Source organism: Andrena cerasifolii, chromosome 1 (genome assembly GCF_050908995.1).
Source record: "Andrena cerasifolii isolate SP2316 chromosome 1, iyAndCera1_principal, whole genome shotgun sequence".
Lineage (NCBI taxonomy): Eukaryota > Metazoa > Arthropoda > Insecta > Hymenoptera > Andrenidae > Andrena > Andrena cerasifolii.
In genome coordinates this window covers 12,485,996-12,510,978 of record NC_135118.1, presented here as the reverse complement: position 1 = coordinate 12,510,978, position 24,983 = coordinate 12,485,996, and the positions used below count along the sequence as shown (strand labels likewise).

Sequence of the window (24,983 nt, the reverse complement as noted above, 5' to 3'; positions counted from 1 at the left end):
GCTCTGATAGTCTTTTTCTAGAAATATATATTTTGATATGTTGAGATTTGTGTTTGAAAAAATAGTTGTGGACGAAAGCGATTTTTTTTATTAAAATTCGCCGAATTTTTAAATTGTATTATTAAGGTCTAGAAATTTACAGAAATATTGGCAAATACATATCCTGGAGTCCGATACGCCCCGTGCGGCCACGAAGGGTTAATTTGAACTTAATATTCAAATACATCCTTAATTTGAATTTAATATTCGAGTGGAACCTTAATTCGATCATAATACGTATTCGAACTCCACAATATTCAAATTTCACCCAATATAAATTCAAATACTCAGATTCCTCTCATATACAAAAGCCCAACAAATCCTCCCGCCCCAACATCATCCACGCGTTCATTCGAATTCCGACAAAACACCGCGGTCGATTGCTGAAACGCCGTATACATTTCCGCGGCGCGCTCTTCGGTTCTATGTATATGTCGTTGTATTAGCCGACAATAATAGCATCGACGTGAACCGTACAATCTCTTCGTGAGGCGACTGACTGGCCATAGATTTATAGAGGGCTCACTCGATGTCTGAACTAAATCGCTTTCGCAAAACTGTTCCGATTTGTGCGAGGAGAATTGCCCTTTAACTCGGCCGGTCGGCTATAATAAGCGCTGAGGCTGTGTCGAGGCACATTGTGGCATTATGGCGAAACCTTTCGTGATATGTCACGGGGAAACCGACGAACGGGATCGCATTTGTGCTTCTAGAGCCGCTTGTATAGATATATATATATATATATAGATATATATATACATATACATATATATGTATATATCTGTCTATGGTACACGGTACGTTCGATCGGTCGAGCGCTTTTGTGTCTCCATTATTGTTTCCCCTCCGTGACTTCTCCCCTTTTCTGCCAGTTTGTTCTGCGACGTATTATTTGTAACGAGATATCTGGCTGCGTCGCTGGCGCTGATAGCACTACGTGGGTCACGGTGCCGGGCGTTAAATTGGAATACCGCTAATGACGCTCCGTAGACACCGTCGTGTCGGTCCGCGATTATTTAGACCGTGCGGATAAATTTAATTGGCGTGCTGAAATGGTCTTGGCCATGGAGATCGTTTCGCAGAACGATGATTTATGGTAACTAGAAGCTGCTTTATACCTGACCGCTGCAATGGACGTTTATTCGAATTCGTACAGGTTGCCACCTAGGAAGAATAATTTAGAAGTATCCGGGATGAATCTCAACTGAGAATTGAACACTTGAAGAACAATTTAACTATATTATCATCCTTTCAATTCAATTTCTTAATATTTCTGAAGAAATTTCTTTCCAGCCTTTTCCTAATTTCTTCCACAACTACACCCTTCATTTTAGGCATATTTCCTTTAATTTTTTTTTATCCAGATCATCCCACCACTTTTCAGTGTTATAAGTAAAATAAGTAAATATGACGAATTAAAACAATAAAGTGACTTTCGGAACTTTTATATATATATTTTGCAATAAAGTATTGTATGAATCCAGTAGCTTACAAGGTGAGGACACCATGTGGTAGACATCGATTTTGATGAGCCTTGGCACGATGGATCTATGTCGAAAATAAGTAAATAGGTGTCCGAGCGTTTCTGCCAATGGGCCTTAATAATAGAGTTATTTACATGTAAATTATTAACAATTTCATAGTGGCCGTGGGGTTTTAGTGGGTAAAAATCCCACAACTACCCGGGCGCCCGCGGGATTTCCCTCTGGTGGAGTTGGGATGCCTTTTGAAGATTTCCCCAAGTTAAAAAAAAAAATTTCTAAAAAAAATAATTTATAACAATTTTTTTTTTGACGTAAAGATATCATCAAAAGGCACCCTGACGCCTCCAGAAGGGAATTCCCCGCGGGCGCTAGGGTAGTTGTGGGATTTTTAACCACTAAAACCCCACAGCCACTATGAAATTTTTAATAATTTCCTTGTAAATATCTCTATTATTAAGGCCCATTGGCAGAAACGCTCGAACACCTATTTACTTATTTTCGACATAGAAATCGACGTGTACCATATAGTGTCCTCCCCTTGTTAGATGTGCTGTTCAGTAGTGCTACAATTCTGCTGCCCTGTCTGAGGAGTGTACTGACCAATACCCCTAAGACACAGCGGTGCAAAGAGCGAACGTAAATAGGAACGAGAATGTCCCTTTGGATTAGGGAAAATCGAACCAGTAGCCACCCTTTAACTTAATCAATGTTATCGCGGGATTAAACACAGGCTGGCTCTGTGTCCGACCTGGCATCGCCCAAACAGGCTTTCAGCTGCGGGTCCTTTATCCAGCAATCCCCGTGCTATACCCAATTGTAAAATGTCCATTTGATGCTTAGTCGCCGTCTATTTTCGTTGCTGGCAAACGCCCCCATCGCCAGTGCGCGCGAAAGCACTTCAGTGGGTTACAGTGGATCGACGTTGCCGTCGCGAATTGCGCCGTCCAATTACTGAAATCGTATTGTGTTTTATACGACGAGTTGACACTTTGGAAATGTAACTGGGCAGATGTTGGTACTTTTAACAGGTCCGCTTGTTCTTGCGAAATGAAATTTCTGGTAATATAATTGGTACGGGGCCGGGTGGCCGGGTGAAAGGGTGCAAATGAAATTTTGTACTTGAGGTGGGTGGTAGCAGATCGACAGAATAGACAAACTTGGTTTATTTTCACCGTTATCCCCTTTCGTCGATTTTAAATCGCATTTGGCATTTACCTGCGCGCGCTACGTGTTTCACTGGGGCAAGAGGATTTGAAGTGTCAGTGGAAATGGGAAGCTCAGGCGTAAGTAGGGCTGATTCGGAGGTGGACGGGAAATTACATACGTTCAGGGTGTTTCAGAATTGTAGGCAAGGAGTGAATCGCAGATATCACAAGAAGGAGTAAAAGAGTTTTACCTTTTCAGGTGCTGATAAATACTTTGAACGCTCGACGTAGGTACGCTGTGAGCGGGACTCCTGTAATTGCATCTCTTAATCACAGTCGGTGGTCGCCTTTGGGCGTTCCCCGCATACGGTGCGTGCACTCAATGAGTAAATGCACGCACAGAACACCTAAACCGTTAATGACCCACGAACTGATCGTTCTCGAGGTATACAGCTTTGCTTGGTGATTAAAGCGAACATTTCACCAAGTAAATAACAATATTAAATAATAATATTATAATAAAATAATATAATAATAATAATAAAATAATAATGTTAATAAGAAAGGCAATATCAGGCAGGCCTTCGCGAACCTGAAAATTTCTGAAAATTTATCGTCGTGGTAATACTTACGTTCAAAACAGATGTTCAAAGCTGTGTATCACGAAATAAATAAAAAAACAAAGGCTACACATTAAATTTATGAAATTGAATTTATCTGTTCATAGTTTGAATTGTTCTGACGCACCCCTGCTCGGTAACGTTTATATAAATATGACTGAAAAACGACAAACTTGAGTGACTATGTGTCTGGTAATTTTCACAACTTTGAGGAGGGTATTGAAACAGAATTTCTGTTTTACATTAAATTTAAATTACGCGGTCTGGATACACGTGGTATATCAGAAGTGTAAGTTACAAATTACAGAAGTCAACTGCGTTTAATAATTCCTACCTCAATTGTTAAATTTCCTAACTGCAAATATCGCTTGCATATGACACTTTACATTACTAAGAAAGTAGGTAGTAAAAATTAAGAATTAAAGCGCATTTCATTTCATAGTCACAATCTAATTTCTAGTGTTATTAATTGTAGTCTAATTACTAGATACGTGTAAAGTGTATAATGTAATATAAAACGACTTTCTGAATTACCAGCTCTGTGTTTGTGACTCAGTTGCGTCACCGCCCATTTTCTTTTCAAACGACCATGGATACCATTATCTGTATTTACTCTCTAGAATATAAACATTACTCCCGTTTGATAGAGATTAATTGCCATTAATCGCTGATTGATAAACGGCTCTGTGCTCTGTGCATCCCTTTTTTGTCGAATCCCCTTTGTCCACGTTAATTTATCATATTTGTTCGATCGATGACAAGTTCACAAGAACGTGTGCAATACCCTTTTCGATTGGGAGTTAGTACCTACCTATATCTACACACGGAATGAAAAATGAAATTACCATTGATCTTTTTTTTTATTTGCACAGCGACTACCAAGCCTATTTTTGTTGCTCGTACCATTTTTTATGGCTCAGCAAATAAAAAAAGTTTAGACAGATGTTTCGTTAAAATTATGGAAACACTTGTGCTTACATGGGACTGCGTACACTTCGTAACACGTGCGGTCACGTGGCAGCGAACGTGTTAGAATATACATAGAATATAACTGGAGAATAATACATTGGACATGTTTGGAAATAAATATTTTTCGCCGTTTTCATTGTGAGTTACAGTTACACTTTGCAACGTTTAAAAATGACCGTTTGATTCCGCGCACAATTATTACAACTCTGAAATTGCAGATACGAAATTCGAAGGGTTCTGAACAATTTATGAGGCCCATCAAACACGCGTATTGGCATATTATGCGCGCCGTCGATCGCCATTGCCAGCCAATAAATTTATTCTCGATACCCGTATGAATAATGAATTATTACAAAATCATGAATTAATTGTTCGCGTACCACGTCATCAGGTATTTACTTTGTAAACATGTTTTACCACATTATGACAAACTGATAAACGTATTTCCCAGTTGGTTACTGAACGCGTGATCGCTAAATTTGGGTCGAAGATACCTATGCGTTTAAGTATGTGTAGTTCCTTTAGCGATGTAGCTGTGGAAAGAATTAATTTCATTCAGTTCTGTGTGTATAACATTTTTCGATGGTTCCGCTGTACTGCGGATGAAGCTTTAATTCAAAATCGAGAGAACATACCTACGCTTTCAACGTTTATATTAGATTTGAATTTATTTCTCAGTGGTATATGGTACAGAATGATAATAGTGGTTATATTGTTGAACTTAATTTATTCGCATATCGTGCTGGATGGTACAAAGGATAATATTGGTAATTGTTCATATGAATATTGCCAGAGGAAACTGTTAGCGAAATTTGCATAGAGTGCATTGACCTTCTCGTTACTTGAAACGTTCGATATACGGGCAAGCTAAAAGTTACGCACGAATACGTTAGAAGATAAATATAAACCGTGATTTCTAGAATTTTTAATTTCAGTCATAACATTATCGATGTCCTTTTACTGTAGGCACTCCACGGTCTTTTAAATTACGAAAATGTAATTAATGCATTCGTTGTAACCAGACATGGGCATTATTTGAATAAAAAAACGATTGAGTTAACTTTTAAAATAAAGAGACTTTATCTTTTCCCGTCGTCTAATAAGAATCAGCCGAGTTATCTTGATTCGAAGCGCCACGGATGAAGCAGTTTATTCGAAGCCCTGTCATCTTGGATTTCGAATAATTTTTCAGCTTTCATTGTATCGTTATACTAAAAGCTGAAACGTTGGAAAACATGGGTTACGTTCAGTATTACTCTTCAATTAAATATTATTCCATTTTTTAACATAAGGGTTTTGTATATACATTTTACGGCCTCGCTAGAGTTTTCTGAAGAGATATTGTAAGTCTCACAACAATCCGTTAATATTTACTCAAGTAATCGCAATTTATGTTTAAAGAAATATTGACTTTGTACGATGAAAATTTTTTGTTTGTAATTTTTACCTCGAATAGTAATGATTGGATAAACAAACCGTAAATAGGAAAAATGTGTGCCGTGACGAGCTTTATAATACTGTATTTTTTAAAATACAATTTAACAACATTTAAGTTTCCAATCTTAGCGTTTGGAAAATCATTTCTCCCATTTTCGAGCGTTAGTCCCTTTATTGCATCCAACCCTTCAATTATGGTCCGTATTATATCGTTTTCGGGGCCAATTTGATCGAGAAAACATGAGGAATCGATTGACGTCACTTTCGCAAAGATCTGATTAGAAATGCAGAACTGCAGACTCGTCACTGCTTACAAGGAAAGATCTCGAACCCAGAAATTAAAAAAAAAAACTAAAACGTTGTGAATGTGTAGGAGATTACAGTAAATCCTCGTTATAGTCCCGGCTTTACCATGCGCAGTTCGCCGGTGACTATACTCAACCGAGGGCGGATTCAGAGGGGGGCGATAGGGGCGATCGCCCCCCTCCCCCCAAGAGTAATAAAATAGAAAAATATTATGACACTGTGTTGTACTATTCTGTATAAATATTTACTGTGAATGTAATTGTTTAGGTTATAGTATCAGATAGAGATATTAAAATATAAATTACAAGGGAATTTTAAATCTTGTAAAATAAGATTAAAAAATGTACTTATGTACTTTCACATATTTCGCCCCCTCCAAGAAAGGCTTCTGAATCCGCCACTGTACTCAACATTTCTTTGAATCCTTCGGTCCATAGAACTCGAGAACGAGCGCGGGGGAACGAAAGAGTCGTCGGCAACTTCGTGTCAACTGTTTCGTTCCCTCTCGCTCGCTTTTGGGTTTTTTTTTTCACTCGCGGCATCGGCCGCACGGTGTAGTGCCCGCAACGCGTCGTACGCCCGCGGCGAGCCCCGTTCGTCGGGTTTAATACGAGTGTTTACTGTGCAACGCAAATTTTGTTTACTGCCCAAATTCACTCTATGAGGGTGACATTAACCCCTGAGAATTCCACTATTTTCCGATTTTATTTTGTAACTCGCAATCCGTTACAGATAGAAAAAAAGTTTCCAGACGAAAGTTACTTCTTTTAATTAAGACTATCATTTGGTAACTTAGGGTTCTTACAGTTCACGAGTTATAACACAAAAATCGGAAAATAGCCGAGATTTAAGGGGTCAATTTCACCACCTTAGAGCGAATTTGGGCAGTAAACAAAAATTGTGGTGTAATCAGGGGGAAATCCTCTACATATTCACAAAGTCTCAGATTTGTTGGAATTTCCGGGTTCGAGATCTTTCCTTGTAAGCAGTGACGAATCTGCAGTTCTGCATTTCTAATCAGATTCACCGTAAGCCTTATGTAACATTTTCAGCGCTTCGGCACACGAAATTCTATTTGCGATGCAAAATTTCAGATAGCTTCTTTGTTCGATATTTTTATCCATTGTAAAAATCGCAAAACACACTTGAGATGAACTGACACAATGGCGCACTGTAAACAAACTAAATGACAAGTGACGTTCAAACTCCGCGTGAGTATAGAGGACAATTGTGCCAACTTAGCGACAAAAAGAATTTCAACAATCCCTTTAAGCGAGCTTTTTAAATGATCGATTCCCGGTACTTCTTTGACAGAATGTATATGGAGAGATATAGAAAATATATGTATATTTTGCGGCAGTATTGTCGTATTGACGCGACTGCAAAATGACGCAGACCGCTCGTGTGCACCGGGCCTTAATGGGGAGAATGCCAGGAATCCATTGGCGTCACTTTCATATTGATACGATGAAGAATAAACAAATTCAGATTCTGTAGAATCGATGACACATCGCTCAGCAACGCCGATCGCGCGCAGCTCGGACCACAAAGGCTCTCGCCGGTTATTCGAGCTTTTATTTAGTATAAAGATACAATGGAAGCTGAACAATTATTCGAAATCCAAGATGACAGGGCTTCGAATAAACTGCTTCATCCGTGGCGCTTCGAATAACGATAAATCATCTTATTCGATCTTCGAATAACTGATAAACAAAGTACCTTTTATCTAGATATTTTCTACATATTATCTTTGCCCATCTCTGGTTGTAACATACAGTCGATAGATGTATTGAAATAAATTCATTTTCTTAACCCTTAAAGTGCATGCAGTGGGTGCGGGGAACGCACATAGGCGTTCGGCAACTGTGGTTAAGAGATGGGACTGAAGGAGTCCCGCACACGCTATACGCTGAACGTTCAAATTGCCAACATCCAAAGTATTAATATAAAACTGGTTTTTCATTAATTGAGAGAAGAAAAACTTTTGATTCGTGGGGCGATTTAACTACAATGTTGCACATAATTAATACAGACCGTGGTTGCTTGCCCAAATTCTACGCACGACTACACCCGAATTACTCAAATTAGATACACGCCTGCAACTCAATTACAGTTTCGCGTTTCCGTATGCGTGCATATATTCAGGGTCTGTGAAATGCAAAAGTTTGAACTCGATTTTCTCGAAATTTTTTTAGCTTTACACGCTGTGCATTTAATACATTATTTTACACGTCGTGAATTAACAATACACAAAAGTTGACGCATTGCTGCTTCAATAATAGATGACATTCCTCGTGTCTAAAGTGATTCTACCATCGTCCATCGTTAGGATTATTAAAATAATTTAAAGCGTCCTGTTCTCGGTAACTAACTCCTTTCCTTCGCGCCTGACCGAAATATTTCGCCCTAAGTAGTAACATTTCGAAACAATTATTACCCTCTCATAGCCGAAGACGCTGAAAATACGGTAGCGTTACCTAATATTACCATCGACCGCGATTTTGCCCCGCCAGTAGGTATTGATTCGTAGCGATCAGTTGCATTATAGTTGATCCACGATAACCCACATTCCCGTACATGAGATATTAGAACAGAGAATGCTATCTATGCTCGCCACATCCAAGCGAAATCGTCTTTCCCGATATTCGATTTTCCCCCGAAATTAATTACATTCTTTGCAGTGTATACATACCACAAACGTTATTATATATCAATATTCCACATAGGAATGTAAGAAATTTCATTACATTGAGGAGAACGCATTATCGTTTGGTTGCACCGAAAATCGAAGCAGAGAGCTTCAGACTAATATTCTTAACGTACTTAATACAATAAAATAAATGAATTAAAATAACGCTCGCCTACTGACGCTTATAAATATTTGCTCAGAGGTACTTACCTACACGCACCGTTTATCATTATCTGTATCAAGCCATCACAAAATATGCCAATTAATTTTCGTTAAGGCGGTTACGGTTTCGTCCCGAACCATCACTTTAGATCGAGCCAGGTCTGTATTCCTGTAGATACCACGTAATTGATAGCACAGATACCGCGCGAGTTGACAAATAGTTGCAAGCATTAGCATATACATTTTTTTTTCCATCTCGTTCGTCTGGGGATTCATTAACGAATGTTAAGCTTCGGTGTTATCGTCAACTCTTCCTGGAAAATATCAGCGATAAGCGTCAGTCGGCGCGTGGGATTGGCAGACCGATTGATTTATTTATTTCGACTCCCATCGAACGGGTGTATTAAATCTTTCGAACGATAGCCTGAACTGCTGCCATATTCGTAATCCAGATACTTTATGACAGGGATCCATGCTATCCATCTCGGCCTCTGCCTGTGTGGTTTCTGCAAGACTTGGGTGGAATTGGAATTGGCTCTCTCTTTCGGCTTCGGTCGAACTTTCTAACGGCTGGGGAACGTGGACAGTTTCCGTTCGTCGCTGGTGGGAAAATCAATCCCCTTGTGAAGCTGGCAGACCAACTATCTCAAAATTCTCATGCTGTGGCGTTTTCGTGCAATTGTGAGATTCGATCAGTGTATAATAACCGCGACGTTATCGAACGCTGGGCGAGAAATGGCTACGTTGAACGGGTTAAATTGCATCCAGGGATTGTTAACTATTAGTGGTCAGTGGGGCGCGTTGATCCACACCATTGTTCTTTTCGTTGGCGTTGATCTTGCTGAGCAATGAAATCATAAGAGTAACGATGAAAAAAATAGTAACAAGTAGGACTACTGCAATTGTTTCTTAGATCTGGAATTCTGTGTAAACTGACGAGATTTACATTTTTCTTTCAAGTTCTATATATTATTTTTAACATCAAAGAAACCATTTGGCAACGGCGTTAAGCAAATAGTGGGAGTCAGTTTTTAGATTTGGAACTGGAATTGTGTTAATGATATATAATAGGTTTTATAGATTTTTTAAGTGAAAAAGGGTTTGGTATGTAGAGTAGGGTTGAAGTTTCGGTGTGGAGCAGGGATTATGGAACGACTTAAGGGGCTGTTCCGGTCTAGAGCCAATAAAAATAGGTGATTTTTAGGAATTAATTAAAGAAAAACTACTACATATAATTTAATGGAACTCGCTGCATTGTATTAAGGATGTCTTGTACTACAGAAATATATTTTTTGTTTTGTAATTCATCATTGCAAACGGCACTGGGGAGTCGTGAAAGTCGAGGCGTCAAAAATTTATCCAAATCGGTGGAACCTGCAGCACCTAAACCATTGGTCTGAAATAAAAAACAATGCCAGATGATTAAAGGGCATGAAATTCGCTCGTGGACTAAACAAAGAATTCTGTACGATTAGGAATTGATTGCGTAAGGCAGTCGAAAATGAGGTATAAGGAGATTTAGAGTGAAGATAAAATATAGTCATGAGTGAAAATCAAATAGTCTTAGAATATACTCACTTGCAGTGGTATAGAGTTAGGGCATAGAATTAGTTCATAATAAACTATCGCCAATTCCGCCTGTGCATTTTGTACACCCACCACTCCTATTACACGCGAACTCGAGACCAATGAATAGTTTAGAGTTTAGAAGCTTCAGCTCCGAAACGTGGGACCGTCAATGTGTCAAGTGACAACGCCGGTTGAGGCGGAGTCTACGGCACCCTAGTTCAGAATTCTCGGCATTCTTGAACGATATTAGTCGAAACTGAATGAGAGCTGCCATACGACCTCAATTGTAATCCAATACCTCGTTCCCCCTTATTTCTTTCCCTAGCCGCTTGTCCTAACTTCCGAAGCCCGTTCACTTTAACACCTAAGCATCTAATTTGTTAAGCTTAACAATTCCCAAAATTTGATTAGCCAGATGGGTGCTATTATGGGACTGATAAGGAGAAGCTACATCTGCACCCTCGGGTATTCTGATGAAATTTTGTGGAACAAATCCAAGGTTCAAATGATGACATTTTGTGGAATATAAGTTGTGAAGTCTAACTTCCATCTATACTAGGTTGGAGCTTAAAAGTTAAAAATATTAAATATTTTTTTTACAAGTCTTACCGCCCTGATTTGTTCGCTTCGATGTACAAACACTATATAAAAATGGACGATACATAAGAATCTTTAGGGGTAGCTCGAGTGAGTCAAAGATTATAGAAACTATAAAAAATATAATGGTCATATTTAAATTTATACATTTACATTTGTATTTGGCAATTTGTTTACTGTTCATAGAGGCTCAGGCATCAAATAGTGTCTGTTCCCTGCTGTCAGGGTACAATCTACTAACTGTTTTATTTAATTATTCATCAGATGGGGCAAAATGATACCTTTTCTCAGTTTTTATTCTTCTTAACAAACAAATGAATGTATTTGAAAAATTTCTAGAATTATCTTCCATGCCCTTCCATATAATTATCATGCACATTGGAGATTTCAGGATTATTGAACTACCCCTAAATATAGATCAATTGTGCTCACACTCTGCTCGATTTTATTTTTTATAACAAGGAACAACTTGAGATGGCAAGATTATATTTTCACAGTTGAAAAATAAGCTCCACCCTAATCTATACGTAACCCCGATTAATTACTTTAAATTCATTGAAATAAACTACACCGAAATATGACTTTTCCTCGTCGGAGTCGGTGCACGTATAAATCAGTATGGCTACCACGCAGGAGCCTAGATTCCAAGATTTATCGCGAGTACAATGAAACGTGTTCGTGATGGAGTAGATTCGCTTGTCAGGCTAAACGATTTCGTTCTAATACGGTCGCCCCAGGGCGGAAGGATCGGGTCCTTGAGTAGGGCATAACACCGGGGGCACGGGTGCACGGCACCGATGGCACGGTGATTGAAACGTGTTATACGAGGTGCAGGATTTTGTGGTACGCGAAGAAGGTCGCTTAACGGGGCGGTAGTTCGATGATGCAGAAAAAACATTATGTGACAGGCTGCCCGCTTTCATAACAGGCACGACGTGTGTGTTGATCGCGGAAAAACGAGCTTTGAAAAAGGACGCGTTCGCCGCGCACGCCTCACAGTGACGCCGGAGGAAAAGCCGATACCGTAATTTATCTCGTTCCACCGCGTAATAACTTTCGGGGAATTCTGTCGATCCGCTGGTCAAAGTCGGAACTTTTCAAAAATTCAGGCGACCCGCCTTTTACGAGGCCCGGGACGCTTTAACGCGAATTATCTGCTCCCGTACACGGTATGCAAGATTTTGAACTCGGTTGAATATTCATTGGACGATACTTGACGAGCCTTCGGGTAGGTTTAAAGTTTTGCGTCTACAGCATTTTGCTATTTCTGTGCGTATTATTTCAACCATTTCTGCCATTTGTAACATTTCATTTCTGTTAATATTGTTACAATTATTCTTACGACACCCGCGGGAACGAGCGAATTAGCACGATAGAGGGAGCAGCGAATTCCAGCAGTCGCAATTCGGCTGTCGAATTAGGAATACCGTGCGGCGTGTACGCATGTTGGGTATCTTTACGGACATACTTTATCTAAATCTAATTTGTCGTATACAGTACGGGAAATATTTATTGCATCACTCGAATATTTAGCGCGTATTCACTTCCACCCCACTTGCAAGGGTAATTATGCAACCCGGAAATTCAGAAAATTTGCAACTTTATGTGCAAGTAGAGTGCATGTGGATGCAACCCGTTTATTAACGAAGACTTTAAACGGACTTCAAATTCGATAATAGAGGTTTTATTCATTTACAAAAAAAAATATAACACAAACAATTTATATGTATGAAAATAGGTTATCCAGAGGTATTTCTGCACATATTTACAAAATGCAAAAAATTAATTTTAAGGATGTGTGGAAGAGGTAACTTGAAAAGTTTGGAGTTTTCGACAAATATTTTTACGCAGTTTTGTAGATATAAAAAAGACGCGAGTTTTGTTTAAACTTATTTTCGATATCTCTCACCGTTTTCAAGATATTCCACGTAAAAGAAAATTCTGCATTTTTCCAGGGGGGTGATTTCACCCTCTAAAACCGCACACCAACAAAAATTGGGCTGTATTACGGATGAGCTACTCTACTTGCACACGCAGTTGCATAATTTTCTGAATTTCTGGGCTGCCTAACTTCCCTTGTTAGTCGGTATTACTTTTTGGAAACTACTTTTGCTCTTGGTTAAAGGACCTTCCTTATATTACGCAAGGCTTTCGGGGGGGTCATGAATTTTTTACGACTTACGTAATGTTTTTTTAACCTAATTTTCAATATGAGTAGCCTAAAAAACGACGTTTCATCGCACACAACGAAACCGAGTCAAATGTATTACATAAACCCTTAAAACAATTTTAATAACTGAAAAAATGCAATGTAAATTTTTCTTACGTAATCGTAAGGGTGAGGTAGGGGTTGAAATATAAAATCTTCCGAATTGTTATACTGGGGGAGCGAGGGGTAAGAAATCGCCAAAATTACCCTTACGTAATTTAAGAACCGCCCCTAAAACAAGTTAGTTACAATAGTGTTTCATAAATTGCGGGGTGTCTTCAGGAAACGCGCGATCGACACCTCCACCTCCAGTTCTATCTTACTCTTTTAACAATATTAACCACGTAAAAAATCGCTCCGAATGGTCGTGCGAATAATGAATCACTACTTTGTCAATCACGTAGTTGTGAAGATTCTTTTACAGCGCGCGGATTTGGGGGTGGTGCAATAAATATTTCCAGGTCTGTACCACTTGCTCCGAATCTAAATCTATTCAGCTATTCTGTTAACAATATTTTGCACACGACGTCGAAGTATTAATCTCCCATTAAAAAATCACCTTCGTTACCTCGGGTCAAGTTTTTGAGTGCCAAAATATCATCATTTGACTCTTTCCTCTTGTAAAAACGTCCATGAACAAAAGAACCAAATGTCGAAGTTGAAAAAGAGGCACCACAAACAAAAAAATAGAAATCGCAGTATTTTTCTTTTTTTGTCTGTCGTCCATTTTTCTGTGGTTCCTTAAACCGTCTACCTTAGGCTTGTTATTCAACCGACGTTCTTAATAGAAATTCGGTACAAGGGGCGGACATGCTTTACGACATTTTGCTGTTCCTGCTTTAGCAGTATTAATAGTCTTACTGCCGCTGAAACAGTGGTCGATGGTCTTTGTCCCTGGAACCAAATAAATGGTCTCGCCGGCGTTCTTTAATCACAGCATCGCTCACTGCGTCGTCCGTTTGTTATACTTGTTATCCAGTCAGAACGCAATAACGATCGGGCAAAGCGCAGATCGAATCTGTGGATCGTTCCGTGAGAAATAAAATTGGTTTACGAGTGTTGCAAGTGGGTCTTGATAACGTTTTTACATACTGCTTATTCGTGCATCAAAATTGGTCGTATATTATTACGCTTCTTTATCTGGAATCTACCTTTCAGTAATATCTCTGACGGGTCGAATGAATATCGCGTAACAATTTTATTACAGCTGAAGTTACATAAGCAAAGAGCCTTTTCAGCGTATGAAACGAAGCAGTGTACGAGCATTCTTACTTTGAAATTCGTTTTTATGTCTTCACTTTGTTACGTAACCAATGACAAGTGTATCCAATCGCTGTTGCTTCGTCGATAAAAATTGGAATGATAATTGTAGATGCTGGGTTTCGCCGTTAATACTTCTGATACCGTTAATGTTTTCAAGAAAACGAAAAGAAAAAATGAGCTCGCCATGCTGTTTGAATATATGCCGACAAAAATGAAAATTTAATCTTTTATATTGTCTATTAAATCTTCGTTAGAGTACTAGCAATGGACAGGTGAGGGTTTTTCGATGAGTATGAGTACAAATACGAGCTTAGTTTAGCTATTTATAATTGCAGGTAATTCGAATCACTTCCGAAGTTCGTAAACCAATTATACCTACATCGATAATTATGATTGAAACTAGCTGGGATGAACTCGAATTTAGACTCATTTTCGTCAAGAGAATCTCGCCAATCCATAGTCCCACGAATAACTAAAGGAGAATGTCAAAGTTACAGTTTTCATTGCAAGCTTGTTTTGTTTCCTTCGGCTCCTTGAAAATATTTTGATACTTGCCAGGAAATATCTACCGCCAAAGCTGTGCACAGGATGCAAGTGCCATTCAAAGTATTAATAACACCCGAAAGCTACGAAATAATTTTCAAGCATGTCGTAAACATTTCCGAACAATCTCGACGCAGCTGCATCTAAAAATTCGAAGCATTAAACCAGACAGGGGATGGAATCTGAAACATAATATCCGCAAACTTTTCTCATAGCATCGACACACCTTGAAACCTATAAATCCTCTGAACACTCCACTCATTGGTTTCCACTATCCAACAAGTCGACGAAATCAGGTACCACCAGAAACCTAAGCGTATCAGTGTCCTCCTTTCGGTTGTTCAGTAGGTCTCCCGCGGGTCTAATTGAATTCTTTTATCATAATACGTACAGCAGATGATATGCGCAGTTGAGCGGAGTACAATGTATCTTAATGACTATGCTGAAAGCACGACGGGACCGAGGAACCTTGTCCTCTAATATGAATCATGGAAGCTTGGCTGTAGGCTGGGCGAAATCGTTCCATTGTGCACGCCCGTGTAGCCTCAGTTTGCGCCGTACATACTTGCGTCCACGTATCATTATGTGAAAACCTCGTGGAATCCGTGAACAATACGTCTCAGCCATGTGTGCCGGGCATGTAAGAGGAAGAACGTAACAATAGAATTACTGGGTTACGCGATACTGTTAATAACCTGGCCGCTCGTTCGCCCGCCAATGTTTTCCATATCCTGTAGAGCCGCCCGCCGTTTCCACAGTGTTTATCTACCCCCTGGTTAGGGAGGATGTTCGATATCTCACGAAACGCTTCGTTTGTTACCTCGCTGACAATCCAGCGTCGTGTCGTTGGCTTGTTATTAGGGGAAGGTTCCCGTCCTCTCGTTCATTAAACCACGGATACGTTACTCGCATTAGACCTGGGCGCGTTTACTTGGGCTTCCAGGCAACTGTCGTTTTATTGATAACGATGGGAACGCGTTGATACGAAATGGGACAATAATACACCGAGCCATTCTGCGGCCTTTAACGAAGGGAACCGATCTCCCACTGTTCAGCTTCTTAACACGCCGTTAGGGCGCGTATACGCCGCTTGGTAAAGTATCGCTAAAGTATCGGATCACTGTAGCAAGAACACGGGCAACGCTGCGTCATGTTTAGGATATTCGAGGAACCGTCGTCAAGTTACGCTCGAATTCTAACTTGCCTCCTCTAAGCTTCTTCTTGCAACGTGATCTCGCGATCGAGTGCCTTGACACTGGAATAGAGGCAGGTGTATGGGACCTGCTAGTAGCGATGTCTTTTAGAAGCTACCAAAGGATGAGTTAGAAAACAGAATTCATGGAATGCTTTTGACTCCCTGATATCCATTAGTAATGCCTCGATATTAGACAGAGATGGGCAAAGAAGTATTTTAAATAAAAATTTCGTACACAAATTTTTATTTAAAATACTTCTTTGCCCATCTCTGTCTAATATCGAGGCATTGCTATTGGATATCGTACACCGTATTTCGTACACTTCGTAAATTTCGTACACGAATTTTTATTTAAAATACTTTTTGGCCCATCTCGGATACTAGACAGCCCGACAACCTCCAATCTAGTCTATCATAACCGCGACGCGGGGCTCTCTTTCCAAGGCGCATGCCCATTTAGAATCACTACTCTCACGTTTGTCTGTACTTCGTTTCTCACTGTACGTTTCCATTGTGCTTACAAAGGTCCCACCTTGTTCTCGTTTCGCCTAAGAGCACAAAGAGAAGCGGTTAAGTGAATTGGACCCGATGGACCTTTAATTTCGATGGGGAACGGGTAACGGCCGCGCGTAGGGGGTCTTATAAGGTGTCGGATATCCAAGGTCGTTTCAATCGAAATCCACCTGGCGGCTGTAGCGGGTAGGTATGTATTCGGTCGAATTGCCAAGTGGAAATAACAGTCTGCGAAATTACGTACCGACGAGGCCTCGTTGGACCTTGGTAAATAAACCGTGCGCGTGTGCGCGGCTTGTGTATACATCGACGTGCAAAAAGAGGGAAAAAGTGAAGAAGAAGCGAAACATCATTCTAGTATGTTATTACATTGTGTTGCAAAAAAGCAGATTGTTAGCTGAATCGTATGATGCCTCGAGTCGTACTTTCTCTTTGCGTGGTCTCTGGATATGTCTATTCTGCACTTCGTTGCTCACGTACTCTTTACGTAGCACTAGTTCTTCACAAGCAATGTATGTATTTATGTATTTTCGCTGGTAAATAGAAAGCGAATTAATCGTTAACTTAGGGAGCGAGTGCTAACCCTGTTCAAACGATAACATAGATAACGTTTGATGCCGGTTGCATTTGTAAATGATTAAGGTATAACTTTGGTGACAAAATTGTTGTTGAGTGTGCATTAAACGATAGAAACAGTACAAGTTTCTAGCTTATTCGCGCGTCGAAGGCACGAGATTGGAAAATTTAGAGACTTTTCTCTAATTCCTTTTTCCCGCCACTTCATATTCGTTATACAAAGCATTCTCTCTGTTAAAGTTTAATTTCGCAAATTAAAGTTTTGGTGTTGCCGTAGAATAGAAAAATAAGTAAAAAATTGTATCGGAAATATAGTATTTTTCCGTACCATATCTTTTTCTAGCAGTATATAGTATACTAGACAAAAATATAGTGAAATACTATATATCTATTATCTAGTACAGTTGGCAATCCCATTAGGACTTCGATTAGCCGATTTAATCGGGAGATAAGTAGACCGAATAAGTTTACATTTTGTACACAAAATAAGCTCTTAATATAACGGGAAATGCATTCCTTTCTACGATATAATTATGCCGTGTGTTTTTATTAACTCCGGGATCACGGATAACCGAAACCCCGATTAATCGAGGTCCTACTATATACATTTATTTTTTTAATATGATCTTCAGAGTTTGAAATATCAGTCGCTGTAGGAACTGATAGAAAAAAGAACAGAGGGGTGCGTGCGAGTCTAAACTGAGAACTAATCGCTCGGCTCGGTACAAATAACTTTCCCGCCAATTTCGCTGACGATGAGGAAGCAATGCATCCGTCAGTCTCGCGTGGATTCGGCCAGGGACGTGCTCGCGGTAGGTACTCGGAACAGTTTCTATCGATTTCCTATGAATTTTTATCCGCGCCGTCGTCGGTCGAATTTTTCTCGTCATCGCCATTAAGAGGCAAAGGAACAACGCGCGGCAGGGCGCAAGTTATGGCATGCATGCAACACACTGCTCCGCCCATGACGCGAACAAAGCCAGCTGCCCGGCATCCTCGCTGCCATTACCGTGCCACGTTCCAGTTACAACTGACGTGGAAATCCTCGGTGGTCCGCTAAGTGGGACTTCGTGCCGAAACGGGAAATTTGCAATGTCCCGTGTCCCGGTCCCCCTCGAGATCTGTCTCGCTAATATGCCGCTAATACCGCCATACATACGTGTCTGGCTGCGTGCTCTCAGAGTGCGTGCCTGACTACCGAGTAGATTGATATTTTATCGTCGCTCGTTAATGTCAAGAAACGAACTCTCCCGCGGCCTTTCTCTCTCGTGACTGGACGCCAACAGCAGTTAAATCGATTCGTAAGGTGCAATTTCTGCTTACATATGCAGCCGGACGGCACTTGTTTCGCGCGTGTGAATGCTCTTTAAGAGCTTATGCGCTCATGCTTGGGTACTTCGAAAAATAAATAACTGATTTGTAGCTCTTTGTGTATTATATATTGTATTCTGTACATTGACAGATATTATATTTTTCTGAATCATTAGCAGGGTCAGTTCTACATTGGAAAAATTTACAGTGGCTTTAACCTGTTAATTGCGGAAGACGAGTTAACTCGTCGTTTTCAGAACGCGACTCATATCGTAACGCGACGCAAATCGCGACTCTATTTCTGTCAAGATTGCTCCAAAACACATAAATATATTATTATCGTCGCGAATCAACCAAATCGTGCGTGCAACTGAACCCAAGCTGGATCGCGAGGTTAATTTCGCGAGGTGATTAATTCCGAGTTTCGAGCAGGTTTAGCTTACCCTTCATCTTTAACGTTGAACCACGCAACCGCATATATCCTTTGACGGCAGCAGCGCAGGGGCGCGCGTTTAGCACAGTTACAGCGGGATAGACGCATTGGGCTAAAATTCTATATAGAATGGCAAATGGTATAGGACCCCCCGAGGCGGAATCGACAATGTACAGCGGGTGGGTACATTAAGGCGCGACGTGCCAATGTGCCGTTCGCGATGACATACTCGTAGGAGGAACGCAGATGAAGGACTGGGAGGGTAAGTCCATCGACACTTAACGCTCGAATGTGTCCCAGAGCGTGGACGTGACTGGACTGGAAGTATCAGGAAGAAGATTGTATTCCGCGTTAGTTCCCTTTCAACAGGCACATCAGAACACATCACTCTTGCAATTTGGGTAATGAAGTCACGACGCATCGGTTGTAAACGAGAAGGATTCTGCCGCAGTCTCTGTGTCGCAGAATTTCGGGGATGAATATCGCTCGCGATGAAGATGGATGGTGAAAAGGATTCTGTGACGTGTTGCTGGATAAAATCTGCGCGTTAAATATTTGAGGGTGAAACTTTCAGGTGTTATGTTCGGAATATATACATAGTTTTAAATATTGTTGGTACTTAAGTATGCAGCAATTTTGGAATCACACCGGCTCAGCTGCAACAGATATTGGGTATCAGTATGTATATCGAGGTCGTGAATTCCAATTTAACGTCCTTACGAATACCTTATTTCAAATATTCAGAGGGATTTACGAAATTAGATTGCGCTTTGGGGTCTCCGAATGCTCGATATACCGCGGTTCCATACAGTATTTCGAAGAACTCTCAATATTTGATAGGGGAGACCCGGGAGACCCCGGTTGTCTCAAGAGGTAGGTCGACTAATTGTTAATAACTTTGCACCGACATATGCTCTACTGCGGAAAGATTTACTGTAGAAAGAAGTCACTTCTGCTATGCCATGCATTTATGTCCGATCTCGCGATCACACGTTTTTCAACAATTATCCGCGTTTGTCGAAAAATTGACTTCGTAAGTAAATATTTTTTCTTAAAGATTTTATTTTTTCACGCCCCATGTAGTTACAATAAATGTTAAGGGACTATTTTAAAGCTTGTTAATTAGACGATCTATTGACATGGTGTTTTTATTTATACATAAATAATTGAAGGTTATATAGATTATTGAGGTCAAAATGATCGGTTGGGGTGGTTGACTAATAACGTTAATAAGGTTTAAATTGTTATTTTGTTATTCAGAAAGCGAATTTTGTTTTTGGTTTAAATTTCACTATGTTATAAATACATTATAATTTATGTTTATGTTGAAAAAATTTCAGTTTATTAGTAAAATATGAAAGAAAAAAATTAATATTTTATAATGAAACAAGTCTTGTGACATTGTGTTATTTTATTACTACTGAGATAAGTTGCTAATAACATTTTCTTAACTGATTGTACCTATAGTCAACCTACCCCATACTGTAAGTCTCTTCTATTGAAACGTCAAAACATCACTGACATATGTATACCTGAAATTAAACAATTACCTATTAACATCGGATGATGACTTTTGCGCCACCTGTTATTCCATAGTTCCCTCTTGTATATATTTCAATATCTGGCAGATTATTTAGTACGAGCCTTATGATTTACAGCATTAAAATTTTAAAGTACGAAGAATGGGATCGATATTCGTATAACACCTTTCACTCAGAACGACCTCCCAAACAATTCCAAAAACTTTTGCACCAAACCACACGCCATTATTCATTACACCCCGAAACTTCCCCCAGCCACCCAAAACCCCCAAACAATTACACCCGTAGAATTAGAAACGATCGAAGAAACCATTCCAACAAGAGCGACTCCGTTGTTCCCTTACAGGATTAAACTATCGTTCGCAGCGAGGTACGACACACTGCTCAAAGAGCCTCCAGCGAGCCTCGTAAAATCCTGCCCACCCTCCTCGATCGAACGAGCTTTAAATACGTTCCCAGCGAGCCTTACATCCGCGTGGCTCGTAAAAACGTGTCCTCCTACTTCGATTCCCCCGCATCGATCTTTAAACTCCGCGGAACTAGGTCGACGCGCTCGTCCAGTGGTATCGCGATAGATCGGGGATCAGGATTTGTCGTGCTCGCCTCTCGGGCGGCATCCAGCGAGCGACGACAAATCTTGCCCAGCTACATGTACCTAGCTGCGAAGTATCAGATTTAGCGCCGAGGGGATGGTCGCGCGCGCGACCTCCCTCACGCGCTTAACCATCGCGTGCGTGCGTCAAGTTGCCGTGTGTTACCATGTTCCTCCTCCCAGGTACACGGTTGTCACCTCTTAAGGTCATCGACTGACAGAAACTCATCGCCGAAGATGTTCTTTTCGGAGCGGGAGGAGACCGGTGAATGCCTCGCACACCTCCCGGATAGGTGCCTTTCCGCGCTGCGATTTGACGGCCAGACAACATCGAATACCTACGAGCGATAAATCGTACGTTGTCAGGCTTCTTTCGTCCTGGAACGCAACCTCAATTTATGATGAACTTACATCTCGCTTCGTTAACGGTTCCGATCGGATCCTTCGCCCCGGGCGCTCATGCCTGCCCGACATTTTCGAAGAGCTATAGTCAGTCGTAGGTTCGCTCTCGGAAGTACGAAGGAATAATCGAGGATCTTGCACCCACGCCGCGCCAAGTATTTGACTTCCAGGCCCGGTCATCTTTTTTTGTCCTTTATTGTGTTACACAGTGTCGCCTTTGCACGCTGCGGCAAGGACCTCTATGTACTTGCAGCTCATTTTGATTTCACATCTTTTTCTAATTTTGTGATTATTATTATATTTTATTTTTTTTTGTGATTTATTTGATTTCATGTACTTGGCGTAATTTGTTTACTTTTTTGAAGTTTTTTAAGGGGGTCAAATATGCTGATCGGTTTAATGATATTTCGCCTACAGAATTTATTAAAAATCAAACACTGAAAAACTGACCTACCAGCCCCGGTCTCCCCTACTGTTTTGCGCAATACGAATAAAAACTTATCAACTGAATAACTACTTATTTTGTGAAAAAATATATTTTTTTCAATTAGCGTTCTCTATTTAATATTAACTCAAAGCAACAATTTTATAAACATTTTTTTTTTCTAATTTCACCTTTTCCGCCCAAGTTGTCACACACAACTGGCGTTCGATTTCGCCAGTTTCAATATAGAGAATAAAACTATCGGCATAATCTGAATTCGTGAGTGCAATAGTACCTTATGAACAAACTTGCGAGTCACCGTAAGTAACACTCGTGCTTTTTATGGAAACTAGAAACCCTAGCAGAATATGTTATATCGCGAATGTGTGCTCAATTTATGAGGTTTCTTGCCTAGGACTCTAGCAGCGTTAACGAAAGTTTTCTGCCTTCCATTCTTTATCACAACACAGTGCTTTCTCCCGTTTGATTTTCTTCGATATTTTCAGTGCTCCCCTCGTCTCCAATTTTCCGCCGTCGACAACGTTGTTTTTTGATTAAATATTTCCGACAGCTTCGCGCCCCTCTTAGGCGAGTGCCATTTGTTACATTCGCGATGGCACCTCGTTTGTTTACCGTTTACCTCCTCCCACGCGATTATTATGGAACGCTGATGGAAGGCCGCGTTCGAGGTGGTTAAACGTCAATAAAAGGGGGAGGCTTATTCCGGTGCTTCTTCGTCGTATTCGTTGATAGCCAGCCGGCTGAGATGGGTCAATTTCCTGAACGAACATTCCCAACTGTCGACGTTACCTATGAGTCCACGGAAGCTGGTGTGGGAATGTTCTGGATTAGCGACGGAAATCGCTTCGTCGGTGACCATCGTGCCGCCCTCGATCATGTCCCTCTAATTTCTTCGCCCTAAAGAAATTCTGTCGGACGCCATTTTAGATTAGACCGTGAAATTGGAAACTGGTAACCACCCGACGCGGCCGCTGCCTCGAGAAGCATCCCCCTCACTCTGGCGCCACTTATTCGTCACATTTATTCGTCCCTCACCTCTTTCGAATAACAAATTAATTCTTATGCGAATAAATCCACCTGGGATAACGCTGCAGAGTTTTTCGAGGCTGACGAATAAAGTTTCGTGGAATAAAATCGGTATTCTTTATTCGTCATTCGAAATAAAGTCTTCCAAACTCTGCCACGCGTGTACTTTCTTTCACAGTTTAGTTCCCCTTGTCACCTAAGGGCTCCATTTTTATAGAAGACACACATGGAGGGGGTAGTGATTGTTATAGGAACGACGGGAGTCACTGGAGTGGAAGATTCCAACTTCGATCGTTGCTCATACTTTTATTACTTAATCTGGAAATCTTCAACGAGAGAACTTCACCTTATTATGGCCCCTGTGTCTTTTTGAGCCATTAGTGTTCTTATTTCTTTAAGGGGTCGTTCCGGTTAGCGCGTCGAAAAATCCAGTGATTTTCAGGAATTTATTGCGACAAAAATAATTATAGTAATGGAATAAAACTTTCTTCTATTTATTAAAGTATATTTCTACAGTAAATAAAAAATATAAAAGTAATGGCGGGCAAAATGCGAGAAAAAAGTTTTTTCGGCTTTTTTCTTTTGGTAGTTTCGATTTTAAAAGTAGGTTAGACTCAATGAAAATGCTTGGTTGTAGTCCCTGCGAGAGTCACAGGTGTGCAGAATAAGCAGTAAAATTTATAAAGCAATCGGTTCGATAGTTTTTGAGATTTTATCTTCACGACGTGGACAAATGACGTTTCGAGAAAAATGCGTAAAAATAGAGGCCGAGTCTCGGCGCTCCCTACAAAATGCCTCTGTAGAAGCTAAAATAATCGGAACTTTTTCCTAAAAAATTAACAGTACATTCTTGAGGATATGTACTTTCGAAAAATGTTTTAAAAAAATCGATTTTTTCAATCCGTCTAACCGAAATGACCCTTAGCCTTACTACGGACATCGAGTCGTCGTCCAACTGTGGTATTATTTCTTTGAAAAGTATTCTCACTTTGGGAAAAATGTAAGGAAGATGTTGGTAATATGTGTTTCTCGTTCCTTGGCATTTTGGCAAGTGCATAAAAAAATAGCCCAGGGTCAGTGTCGTAGTTACGAGTAATTAGCAATACGTAAGATCTGTAATCACACAAATATTTTTAAACGCTTATAAAACAGTATCAAACTAACCCAAGGAATATCCTTTTACCATTTTCTGTCAATTAATTATATATCTGTGCCCTTATTTCTTCCAAGCACCGTGTCATATGTATAGATTCACAGCATCAGCATATTCAACTTGTCCTCTGCTATCCCCGGATTTTGCATTAGACAGACTATGCAATTCAAATCGTTTCTCCGAAACACTAGACTTTGCGCGCCAAGCTTCTTTCTTTATGCAGGGTCACGTATCCGTGTTACGTTCAAGTTGCAGATTCGTAACATCCGTGATGCGTGTACAGTTTTGTCTTGAAAAGAACCCGCGCGTCGATACCGGGCGCGAGCTCTTTTTAAGAAGTGTAGTCTATCCGGTTTGCCTTTGCTCGAGAGGAGGGCGCGCAACAGCGACACACCATAAATTACGCCTGTCGGAAAAAGACAGAACAGTCTCTCTCCGGCACCTCTCACTCGCCGCGGCAACTACAAAAGACGTAGCGGGGATAGCGACGGCTTCTTTTCGAGACAGTACTGTAGTTCCTCGCGTCCCGTCCTTCTAGGTGTGACATATTTTTCGCGTGCACATAGGAAACGTTTACCACGCCGTTGAACACGGAAAGGCGAAAAAGTGAAAAGGTTCCTCTGGTGTTAACAATGCGGCTTGCGAGAGGATTGCGCCGCGCACAAACAATCGTTAATCGTAAACTCGACGCATCCGTTGTGACATGAACGAGACACGGTTGAAAAACAACGTTTCCCGTTTCACGTGTGTTCGTTTGTGCGATA

The 24,983-nt window shown here is 40.5% G+C and overlaps 1 protein-coding gene across 4 annotated transcripts in view; it reads left to right on the top strand.

Annotated features, from left to right (window-relative positions):
- LOC143369429 (CCR4-NOT transcription complex subunit 6-like) overlaps positions 1–24,983 on the top strand; it is a 417,004-nt gene that overhangs the window by 126,639 nt on the left and 265,382 nt on the right. Inside the window, exon 4 of one of the 4 annotated variants that reach the window (XM_076813364.1) lies at positions 9,318–9,761. The exons of the other annotated variants lie outside the window; for them this stretch is intronic. Within the exon in view, the coding sequence (XP_076669479.1) occupies positions 9,318–9,418 (101 nt within the window). The 3' untranslated portion in view covers positions 9,419–9,761. Of the gene's footprint in view, positions 1–9,317; positions 9,762–24,983 lie in introns of those variants that run through there. 4 annotated transcript variants of the gene reach the window in all.